Source organism: Gavialis gangeticus, unplaced genomic scaffold (assembly GCF_001723915.1).
Source record: "Gavialis gangeticus isolate Ggan-Ray unplaced genomic scaffold, GavGan_comp1, whole genome shotgun sequence".
Taxonomy (NCBI): domain Eukaryota; kingdom Metazoa; phylum Chordata; order Crocodylia; family Gavialidae; genus Gavialis; species Gavialis gangeticus.
The window spans coordinates 62,593,773-62,606,614 of NW_017729025.1; the positions used below are offsets into that span (position 1 = coordinate 62,593,773).

General features: G+C 40.1%; 1 protein-coding gene across 3 annotated transcripts in view; it reads right to left on the bottom strand.

Moving 5' to 3' along the window:
- Positions 1 to 12,842, bottom strand: part of NPAS3 (neuronal PAS domain protein 3) — a 992,068-nt gene that overhangs the window by 56,860 nt on the left and 922,366 nt on the right. For all 3 annotated transcript variants that reach the window (XM_019518905.1, XM_019518907.1, XM_019518906.1), the window contains one exon: positions 4,845 to 5,038. In XM_019518905.1, the coding sequence (XP_019374450.1) occupies positions 4,845 to 5,038 (194 nt within the window). The remainder of the gene's footprint in view (positions 1 to 4,844; positions 5,039 to 12,842) is intronic.

Consider the following 12,842-nt stretch of genomic DNA (forward strand, 5'->3'; position numbering starts at 1 on the left):
CAGGTGACAAGTTTATTCAAAAGCTATGGGATAGTACTGATGGGAGACTGCAATTTTCCAGATATCTGCTGGAAAAAACAATGCAGCCAAACATAAAATTTCAAGCCAGTGCCTAGCTTGTGTGGAGGACAACTTTCTATTCTAGAAAGTGGAAGATACAACTAGGTGATCATCTATTTTGGATCTTGTCCTCACCAATTACATCCTTCACCAACTGGTGGAGGATGTAAAGATGATGGGTAACTTGGAAGGAAATGATCACGATATGATCAAGGAGTTAATAGGTATGGTGTCACGGGAGGACAGATTGAAGGATAAAGGCACCCAGAAGGGCTGGGAGATTCTAATGGGCACAGTACTGGAAGCCCAACAAAAAACTGTCCTGACATGATGAAAGCATAAGAAGAATGGAAGAGATGAATGTAGCTGCAGAAAAAGCTTTTAAAATGCCTCAAATGCAAAAGGAAAGCATATTCGCAATGGAAGAATGGTCAATCAGAAAGCCTAGCAGAAAATAGGCAAAATCAGGACAGTAAAGATAAAGAATGAGCCACACCTGGCAAAGAAGGGGCAGTATGCTGATTTGGGATGAAGATGAATCAACCATCTTATCCACCAAAGGGGGAACTCTTATCAACCATGTCAGAATAGCAGGAGGTTTTGAGAGAGTCTGTCCTGGGCCTGGTGCTGTTCAACATGTTTATTAATGATATGGATACTGACATAGAAAACTTCTTGAGCAAGTTTGCAGATGACAGGAAACTGGGAAGGATTGTGAACATGTTGGAGGATACAAACTCAATTCAGCAGGATCTTGATTGGAAAGGCAGGCTAGAGATAACAGGATGAAGTTCAATGTGGACATATACAAGGTACTACACCCTGGCAGGAATAATCAAAAAGACAAATATAAAATGGATGACACCTGGCTATATGGCAGCACTATGAAGAAGGACTTGGAAGTCTTCATAGACCACACACTCAATATGAGTCTGCAGTGTGATGCAGCCACATAAAAGACAAATGTAGTTTTGGAATGCATCAACAGAAGCATTAGGTGCAAGATATGGGAGGTAATAATGCATCGCTACTCAGCACTAGTTAGGACACATCTGGAGTACTGAGTGCAGTTCTAGGTTGCACATTTTAAAAAGGATGTGGAGAAGTTAGAGAGGGTCCCAAGGTGGGCAACAAAAATGAGCAAGGGCTTGGAAAGCAAGTCATATGAGGGGAGGCTGAAGGAGCTAGGCATGTTCAGCTTGCAAAAAAGGTGCTTAAGAGAGGACATCACAGTAGTCTTCAAATACTTGAAGGGCTGCCATAAAGAAGAGGGAAAGTACCTTTTCTCTCCTGCTGTAGAGGAGAATGTAGACCAATGGCTTAAAGTTGTAGCAAACTAAGTTTAGATTGGATATCAGGAAAAACCTCTTCACTGTTAGAATAGTGAGGCAGTGGAATAGACTGCCTAGGGAAGCTGTGGATTCTCCATCACTGGAGGTGTTCAAGAAGTGGCTGAATAGCCACTGGTCGCGGATGATCTAGGCATAGCTATGCCAGTGTTCTAATACGGGTAGACCCCATGCTTCTGGGCTCTTCTGGTTGCCCCTACCCCCTCTTTCTGCTAGATGTTTCAGGGTGTTATTAAGCTTTCCTCAGAGACATTGGGTTTTAGCTACAGCCAGGTCTGGGAACTTTGATTGGTGTGTGCCTAAACTCCTGCTGGGAGCAAAGGCAGAGATACCTGGCTCGAGGGTCTTGCCCCTCTTCTCAGGGTCAGGTCACTCACCATATATGGGGTCAGGAATTTTATACCATAGTCAGACTGGTATGGACAGTGGGGTTTTTTATCTTCCTCTGTAGCAGAGGGCATGGCCTTCTACCTGGGATCTGCTGAGTGTGTATTAACCACATTTCACAGAAGCAGTACATTGGTTGCCATAGTTACCCTGCTTTACCTGTGGCAGTTTAGGTGTTAAGTCTGTGTTGTGTTAGAGTTGATGGTACTCTTATTTAGAGTTGATTAAGGATCATATAAGATGGCTTGAATAGGGATGATTCTGCTTCAGTTAGGAGCCTGGACTAGATGACCTCTGGAAGTCCCCTCCAGCTCTATTTCTCTATGATTCTCTGAAACATTACTTCTTTCTGTATTTGGTTTCAATGACTGACTGTCCTACTGACCAGATAACTTGCCAATGGACTCCCAATGCCTAGAAATAATGTTTTCACTTCCTACATCCAACACAAATAACAGGACCTTCGCCTAACAACTGTTGTGGTACCACAGACGCACTTGTCCATCATTTCCTGATAACTCTCCGAAGAATGTTTTTGTTGTGCTAGTAAGCTAATAGTCTCATAGTCCAATGAAGAGTGCTCCTTTTGACTAGTGAGCCTCTTCTCTAGACTCCCACGAAGGGACACAATGTAGCTTGTTTCATCATTAATTAAATGATACCATATGCATTCTGTGCCCTAATATTTAAAATAAACCACATCACAAATAGAAAAAAAGTTTCTTTATAACTTTTTCTCTACCTTCATCTCATGATAAAAATAACCAGCTCATCATGGGGGTTTTCCTGCGGACTAATGACCCACTCTGTGTCACTGGCTATCACCGCTCCCAGGTGGTCACCAGTCCTCGGTATTCAGTATGTGATCTATCTGACCTATCTATCTGAAACTTTTCAAAGGTGCCTTTCACAGGAATCTGTTATATTGCTATGATGGTACAGGGATGCTGGAAGGTTTGGAAAAAGAAATGTTTAGTTTTTTTAAAAACAATTTACAGCTCATAAAAATGCCAAATTGATGGCAGTGGATGATGATTAAATCTTCCAACACTGCCCAACCAATTCATCTTAAAGCTGACCCAAAAAGATAGGTCATTTTCCACATCCATTCAATTCTAGGCTTCTTTGTTGAGGCTGCCAACAAAGGTACCAGTAAATGGAGGTGATTTTGTGAAGAGGAGACCTATTCATTAGGAACTGGACTGATACCAACAACTCATTTCACAGAGGCCACTGAAGAGCTGTCAGATGGTAACAACTTTCCTTCACTATCAAGGTAGGTCAGATTTAAGCCACTGACTACAGCAAAAGGTTGCATCTGTATCCTATTATTAATCCCATGAACTATATGGGCTAACTGCTAGATTACACTACCTAATTTAGAAGTTAGTTCAGTTGAATCACAGGCAGAAAGGCATTCTAATCCTAATTTTACCATTAACTCTTTATGCAACCTTCAGCAAGTCATTTGCTGTGGCTCAGAATTGCTGTGGATGATATCTTTTATTGAGTGAATTACATGGTTAGAATAGACTTAAACAAGGTTTGGGGTATCACAGTACTCTTCTTCAGGTCTCAGTCTTTCTGTGGCTCAATCTTTCCCACCTAAAAAAAAGGAGGGAAAATATTTCCAATCCTTGTTAAATGCTTTGTAAAGCACTATACTATTATTATAGTAAGACAGTTATAAAAACTGACAGTAAAAGATAACTTCATAACCGAAACAAAAATTTATTCTGAGAGGCTTAAAGCTCTGATCCCACAAAACACTTACGTATAAGCTTAAATCTGTCCTCCTTTAGGAAAATGTTTAAATATGTACTTACAAGCTGTCTGGAATAGAGATAATTGTGGAATTACTGGCTAAGTTAGAAAATTCTCTCTCTCATTAAGGTGTGCCATTATTGCTGTAATGTGAAAATGTTGGCAATGCAATGGCATAAACAGGGTGGGGCAAAAAGGGCAACTGCCTTGGGTGCTGGATTGGGGCTGAGGCAAAAAAGGGGGCTGCTGCTGCAATTGCAATCCTGGCAGCATCCAGCAGTCTCTGTCGTCTCTGTGCCTTGGGTGCCCAGCTGTGTCCCTGGGCTGTTGTGGCAATGTAACTTGCAATTCTTTCTGTCAATGGATTTCTAAGGTTTTCTCTACCTCCTCTCCCCCTACCCAGATTTTCTTCTATGTCTTAGGCCAAGAGTTGTCAACCAGGGATATGCATACCCCTAGGAGTACTTGGAAAGGCCCTGGGGGTATGTGGTAGTGGTGTGAAGAACTGAGGGCACTCCTGGTTTCATTGCCAGCACTTCTGATTTTGCCGCTGTGTATGGGGGACCCCCTCTCCACTCATCGATCAGCTGCTGGGGGACCCTCCCCCGCCTCCAGTCATCAACTGGCCTGGGGACTCCCTGCTTCTTGACCAGCCACCGGGGATACACCAACCAAAAAAGGTGGAAAACCAAAGTCCTTCTGGTATGTATTATAAGCAACTCCTTTCCCAGACCTGCTGTCTTTCTCTTTTCCACTGGTGCTCCACTGAACCCTATTTCCAGGTGACCACTCCACCTGATTTGTTTGAACCCCAATTCTATAGATTTCACAAGACACTTCTTCCACCTCTCTTAAGCACTTATCTCCAGCTCAATTCTCATTCAACCTGACACCCAGCCCATGTTCCTGATTCACTTTTCCATTTCCTATATGTCTCTATCCAATCCCCACACCATCTCCTACTTATGCATCTATTTACCCTGCTAATCTGCTCTTTCCAGTCCATCGTGGCAGTCAAGTCTTTCATTCCAATAAACACTGAGATGGAATCTCATATAAAATGCTATCGCTGCAAATTAAGTTGGAAATGGGATGTCTCAAGTTCACTTTTTTCTTTTAGAAAAAGTAAAAACATCTACAAAGTTGTCATGTTAATTTAAAAATTGCCATAGTAGTAATCATGAACATGAATTTTGTGTTCCCATATATGGTCAGAAAAACAGTGCAGACCACAAATGCAGAGTATCCATGCAACACTGAAAAACAAGAGCTGAACTGCTGTACCTATTTTCACAGTAGATGATATTGAGGTCCATATTTACGCGAGTAACAAACATGTGGCAGTCGATTCTGACTTCATTGATCGTAGGAGGTGGCAAAGCATGAGCAACAACTACAAGCCCCATGATTTGGCTGGGGACTGTCCTCCCATGGGACAGTGACACTCTGAGACGTAATCGGCCTGTTATATGAATCACCTGCAAAATAAACACAATGAAAGAAATCCCAGTCAATTCATGGTACTACTGTGGCATCATTTTATTTAAAGGGCAACGTTATTATTCTAAAGAACTCAACTCATCCAAAAATCGTATTTAGTAACATCCAAGATTAATATTAAGCTTATTAATATTGGCTGCCAAGATGTCCTAAATGTTCTTATGGAAAGAAAGAAGAAAAGAACATAATAGCCAAATGTTTCACATTTATCAAATCCAAAACTCAAAACTGCTGCATTATTGATCTTAAAAAAAAAAGAAAAGAGAGAAAGAAAGGACAAACTAGAAAATCAAAGGAATAGAGTCAGAGTAAAAACCCTTTCTCCCTGCCTCTGCCCTCCCACAAAAAATAAACTGTGAAGTAATGGCAGTAGAAGGGAACACTAATTTAAAAATATTTAGAAGATTAAAATTTGAGACAAAAGAAGTAGCAGTTTTAAAACTTTTCCAGGATGCATGTAATTGCATTGCCAGTCATCTACAACAGTGAGTTGCTACTTACATCCTTGAACATTTCCTTGTGCTTGACAATACACAAAGCATGAACCTACAAGCAATCAGCTGGCTCAACTATAGCACATTCACAGAAGTCTTTCTTCAAAGAAAACAAGCTTTTTACAGCTGCGAAGTTACCAGTCAAACAGTGATTTAGTTGAATGCACTATGCAACTGCTAAAAAATTCTGAAGCTGAATATGAAGCAGAGAGTTTCTATCCTTAATCACAAGAGGACAACTAACCAAAAATATTCTCAGAGGTCCAGCTGCACCACTTAAGACTGCAACAAATGGTTACCCTCCAGAACTGAATGTTTATGAAACCAAGGGAAAGGACTGACCCACAGATTTCAATTTGGCCTTACCACGGAGAAATAAAAATATGCTCTTAAAAAGCACATAATTCTTATGACATGTATCAAATTGACAGTTGTGGAGATTACAGTCACATATTCAGAGATCAGGGATAGCACAAGAAGTTGCAATACAAATTCTCCCACATCTATTCCCTGGACTGCGTCTCAAAATTAACACAGAGAAATAGCTTCCAGGATAGAGAGTTCAGTCTCCATGGTTCAATAAGCCTTTTGCCTCACTACTGAGAATTGATATGACCAGCAGAGATCTCAGAGCCAACTCTGATGGTGGCTGGAGTTGTGATGCCATTACATGTGTATTGAGAGCTCACAAAGACAACAACCGACAACTTTTGGTTCCTAACTATCTGAAGTTGATTGTTATAGGTCAGTGCAAAGTGAAAGGTTCCATATTCCACAAACAATCCCTTAAAACTCTTAAATGCATCTAAAATCAAATCCATTCAAGCTAGCAGATCACTGAAATAAAGCAACGGTGGGTTTTTTTAAAAATTATTATTTCCAAACATTAAAAAGATCTCTCTTTTCTCCATTACTTTACATCTGGACCTAAGCCAGTAAGGTGAACCAAATGTGAAAAAACAATTATTTTGTGTCTTTGTCCATTTCAGTTGCAGGTTTCTGACTGCCTACACCTGAGACAATTACTGTCTAACCTAGTGGTGCTCATCCCATTTGGCTGGTCATCCAGATGGCCAGTGCTTAATCCCTCTGCAGGCTGGTCCTGGCCACTGAACCCTATCTGGCACCCAGGATGGGCACAGTGGGGCTCCACCTGGCCACAAAGGAAGGAAGCCTGGCCCTGTTCCAGACAGGTGGGGGAAGGGGGCTTGGCCTGGCCCCAACCCAGCCTCATGCAGGGAGGGAGCATCCAACCCTGTGGGTGGATGGGGTATGCCCTAGCCCCAACCTAGCCAGAAGGGAAGGGGAGATGACCCAGCCCTCTGGGGGATGGGGGGAGGGAAGGGAGTGCGAGTTGGCCCTGAACCAGTTGCCCCAGGGGAGGGTCATGGTCTAGCCCTATGGTAACAAGGTGGTGCAGCCCAGCCCCAAAATGGCCATGTGGAGGGAAAGGGACATAATCCAGCCCCAATCTGGCCATGCAGGGGGAAGGTTGTGATCCGGGACCTACGCACCTTAAGGGATTTAGGATTTTGCCAGTAGAAAGGGGTAGCAGTACTGCCACTGCTTCCATGCTGCCAAATTTCCTGATCCATGGGGAGCCCGGGGGGCTGGATTCCAAGACTTCACAGGCTGCATTTGGCCTTATTACTTAATGAACCTTCAGAGGGCAAACAATTTTATGAATATATGAAGATGGTCCAAGAGGAAGGGATGCAAAACCACTATTTAAAAACATGTTTTTCACCCTTTTTTGCAAGGCCTCATTAATTAATGAATAAATAGCTGCAAGAAATGGGATTAACTTCATACAAGGGGCACTAATAGTATATTTTGTTCCTTCTAGCTAGGCTTACACATATGCTTATTTATCATTATCTCTCTTGCTTTATCATGCAATTTTAGCTTACTGCAAGAATGCTGTTTTTAATGGATAACTAGTAATAATATGAAAAATAATCTCATGCTTAACATAATATACACATATATTTTTAAGGAGCCCCTATGCTAATATGTTTGAAGTTGGAATTATCACTTGAGGAAAACTTTTGAGATACATCAAATTTAAAATCCATTTATCTCCCACTTGCTTTTTTGGAATACTCCATACCACTTACAGCTAAATATCAGAAAGATTTGTTGTTGAATGAGTGTTTATTAAATCAGTAACTAGCTTTTTTGATCCCTCAGTGAAATGCAGCTCTAACTTTATAGCAATACCATACGCTAACTACAACATATTCAAGTATTACTGAACTTTGGGAAAGTTTTTGTTCGCTTTCAACACATAAGGATGGTCCTAACTCTGAAGCGTGTCTTTAGGTCCAAACTGATTCAAATTTTAGGGAAGATCTGATCTAAATTAATTTTTTACTGTCTCCACTGAGAAAATTTACAACCAAATTCACATCAGTTCTGACATCTGTTCAGTTAAATTAGTGTTAAAGCAGGGAAAGCTCCCATGGTTGAAACCTTTCTCTATCACCACTGAGTAACAAATCTAATCATTGGTTAAAACCAATTCTGCCTGCTTTCTCTGTACTGGTTCAGCTGAAGTGGGATTAGAATTGGTAGGAATTATTGGCTAAATTATTACCTGAATTATTACCTATTAGCTGAAATTCATCTCTAATAATTCAATCCCATAGTACTGGGCTATCATGTACTAAAACAGTATTATGACTTTAATGCTACTAAAACAGAATAATAAACTGTTTTTTGAGGATGAATACTCAGATCATGACACATTTACCAAAAAATAGCTAGAACAATTCAGAAAATTAAAATAAATGTAGGGGCATTTTGCCTCTGGTTTTCTCTATAACTATTTGTAAAAATAAATAAGTAAAAAGTGCACCCATCTGAATCCCTTTTAAAAATTGTTTGGCTGTTTGCTAATGAGATGTAAGAAGAGAAAGGAACAATTTTGTAGTTACAGAAGGCACAGATACTGTTTTTCTTTCTTCATTATATAATTGTGACTATTACACTCATGAGAGACTAACACATTTGCAGAACTCTATGCAAATCTTCCCCAGCACTCTGTCAATACACCTCCCAAAATTGCCATCAACTTCAGTGGGAACTGGATCATGCTGCTAGTCCAGAGTCTTTTTGATCAAACTGCTAATTTGCATGATACTGGGCACATCTATGTGAGATCCTATGGTGCAATAGCAATAAGCCACTCTGCTGTAGCTCATTGCTACTGCATAGTACCATTGCCAGGCACTAACCATATGGCTATGCTACTGTGTAATAGTAACAAGCTACTGTAGCATCAGGAAAAACTGCAGTGATAGTACTGCACAGTAACTCTGGCTACTGCACAGTCTGCCGCTCATATAGATGCGGCCACTCTGTTGTAGAACCAAGGGGTCTTCTAAAAGGCTGTCAAAAAGAACCTAGCTATTGACCTGACCTGGATTTGATCTTAGACATAGACTAATTCAACCCTTCTTATTGTTCATCATGTCACCTAGTCCTATTACGTTCCTACTTACACAGAGAGGTATGTGAACCCAGAAGCATTTCATGACAGTACAACTATTAACACTGTATAATGAGTATAAAAAGTATAATGCTGTAAAGATGTCAAGGCTGAAGCAGAACAAATGCTATAAAAATCTCCCATACTAAAATATTTAATTCTTTTCTTAAAAAGAATTCTAAATTAAATACCTGACACTCTTATATTGAAAAACCCCTCACTGCCTGGCCTTGCACTGTTTGTCCAAGGTATTGTAAATACATGTAAATGCAGTTTATGATGAGTGTAGGAGTGTTAACAAGCCATACTGCCTGGACAAATATATATTTATTTTCCCTGCCATATGTTCCCTTTAGTCATCTGTTAATGATAAGCACTTGGATGTACTCTGCTAATGTCTACTTATGATAAACAAGCACATCACAAAGACCTTGATAAAACCTTCCCTCTGTCAATACTTAAGGAAAGGAAAGCCCAGCAATTGAAAAATACATCTGGAACCTGTTCCTCATCCTTAAAACTAAATCTCATCTCCAGAGATGGAAAGATTTTCTTTATCAAAAGGTATCTTTAAATATTATGTCTATTATTTCTCACATATATGTGATGTAAGGAGCAAAGACATGTATTACCAGAGGCAATGAAAACCTGCAGGCATAAAAAATCTATGAATTTCACCTTTCAGACTGTTACAAGTTCTTGAAAATCAAAACTTCCATTAAAAAGAATGTTACAAACTAATTATTTTGGTCTGCACATAAATTGCTATGCTGATTTGCCACATGGATTCAAACAATAGCATCCAGAAAAGTGTCATTTTACACTATTTATCTTAAACGGACATTAACCCCCAGGCTTCATTTGATCACTAGGCCTAAATCAAAAAATTTTTAACGTTTGATCATACATAAAGATGATGATAGGTCTGTTTTGGGTGCTCTGGCATCCCAAGGTGTACTGTTTTCTCCCCCATTTCACTAGTTACCTATTTGCTGATGTTGACAGTCAGCATTGGCATGGAGCCAAGGACAGCCCCAGCCTGGATGCTAAAAACAGACTTCCAGGGTTTCAAGGTTCTCCAGTGGAGGGAGACAAGGGTCTGCCCCTACTGTGAACCTTGCATCCCCTGAGCTTGGTAGCCTTTCCTGTGTGGCCTGCAGCCCCATGGGTTTTCTAATGCCGGGTTGCAAGAACCTGGGCTGAACACTTGGCTTTTAGAAGTCTTGGGGCATGGGGACCCTAGGTTGGGGGAAGGGCTTCTGGATCCTGGAGTCCTAAGCCCCAAGACTTCTAAAACTGTATGTAGAGTTGGGTGGTCCTGGGGCTTTCCTGGGGCTGGCTGACAATCATCTGATTGTCAGACTCAGATGGTCTCAAACCAGCCCCAGGACTGTCTGGAGCTAGGTTCTATAAATCAGCTGATTGTCAGACCAGCTCCAGACAACTCTGGGTCTGGAACCTGCTAGGGGCGGCCCTGGCTCCAGGACAGAGCCACCCCTTAACCAGTCTGCAGGACTGAGCTGCGGTCAGCTCTACAGTGGTACAATTGAGATGTCTGGCATGGTAGGAGGTGTGATGTTTGGGATGGAACATAAAATTCCTCCAATCCCATCCCCACCATTTTTTAACATCTGCTAGGGTCTCCTTCATAAATCAGAAGTAGTTGGTCACAAAGGGCTCCAATGAGGCTTTGCTGATGCTGCTAGCCATTTTTCTCTTTCTGAGATCAGGTGCACTTTAAATAGCTCTGGACTATCAGGCATTCATCAGGCCCTTGAATTAAGTTAACCACACAGAACCTCCTGAGTTCTACATCATAAGAATAAAAATGAAACACATAGTCCAAGAACATGTACATTATCTTTGTAACTGTAGTGGAGCAAGCTCAGCATTACCATTTTCAAGAGATATTCACCAAATGTTGCCTGTCCTTCATCAATCAACCACAGAAGTTGTGGCCTTAAATACCCACTCAAAAGGATATGTCTTATTTTGAGTAAGACCTACAGGATTCTTAACAGATGCACAGGCTCCAAGTTGGAGGGCCCTTCATCAGCTGCAGTCCTCACAAATATACCTGCAAAGTTTTCTCAGAAAGTGGGAAGTGTGTTTAGTATGAAATCATTGAAGTGTTTGGACTCAAGGCATTTCCTGTTGTTAAAAAGTCAAAGAGTACTTTCTGAGATAATGGGGTTACTTTCCTCTGCTTCAAATAACTCACATACAACTCTTTTGTAGCTAAAAGCATGGTGACCCCATTATCCATCCTTGGAAATAATATCCAGGACTCCCCATATACACAAGAAAGAGATTAGTGAGTCTGGCAGCATCTAAGAATCTGTCTCATCCTTATCTTTTGCTCCCCACAGCACAACCTTCTCCAAATAGGAAATAAAACCCATGCATGATCCTCCTACAATCTGAGCCCTGCATTTTACGGTAGAGCCACAAATAGTTCACTTAGCTAGTGAAGAAGGGGAGCAGTCAACATTTAAAACTACTACTGTTATAGCAAGTTTAGTAAAGATGATTTAAATAAACTTTGTGTAATGAACAAGAATGCATCTCAGTAATTAATCTACAAAGGGGACTATACCATCATACAACAGTGGTCTGGGGGACAAAATAATGACCCTGTAACAGCCTTGTTATTAGTATAACCATTTTAGCAAACACAGCACTTTTCCTCATTATAATGAAACAAATGAAAAAAACAAAATGGAAAGTCCAGTGAATAAAAAGAAGAAGGGTCAGACAGTGCTGACCTATTCACCTTGAGAAGCTCCTTGTTCTGAGGGTGTTTGGATTCAGATGAATTGGATTACCTAACAAAGATACCACTACTGAAGGTAAGTAAAGAATCAGGCCTTGTCTATAATAATGAAATGATCTTTTAAGCTGCCATTTTAAAATAAACACTTTCTGAAAGCATCCAATAGGCTGGTTTTCAAGAGTCCTCAAGTGCTCAAGGTCTGGGAAATGATGAGCAACACAGAGGCTATTTAAGAATAATTAATACTAATATACTTTGCTATAAAAAATTTATATAGTATTAAATTAATATTATGAGGAGCTTATTTCATTGTTGACTTTTCATTCTATTTCATAATAACCTCTGCACATTATTATTGTGGTGCATTATATTAGCATTTACTCTGCATCTGCAGAGTATTCGATCATATACCTATTCTTATTGTGGTTATTTCTTACTTCTCAGAATGAAATCTGAGGGTCAGTCTTGCACTGAAATTATTTGGGTGAATAAACACTGCAGGGTCAAGGCTTAGATGTCCCTATGCCTAATAACATTATGTTTTCAGGCTACTTGTAAGAAATTAACTTTATTATTTTCATTGTATATTAAGTTGTGATTCCTTGTGTTAGAACAACATAGGTTTCCTTTCATTTTTTGTGATATTTTATTAATTGGACTGAAGCAACATCCTGGTTTACTCTCAATAAAGGGTGATACAAAAATGGTATTAAAGAAATAAGCCACATAGCAGAAATCAGTATAACATACATAATATCCAATATAAATATTGCATCTTGAGATCATGCATCACAATATTATGTTTACTATCCTCACTGCAGCTGGCATTATAGAACTATTCATTTTCATGATCAAAACTGTAAATAGAAGCCCCTAACAGTCCACTAAAAAAAGTATCATTTAAATATATATGTGCTACTGGTTTTACTTTTAATACCTTTGGACCCTTTTCATATTTAGATGTCTTAATAACAACTCAGTCTGTTGACAGTGTATTATTTTTTCATACTCCAAAGCCCTACAAG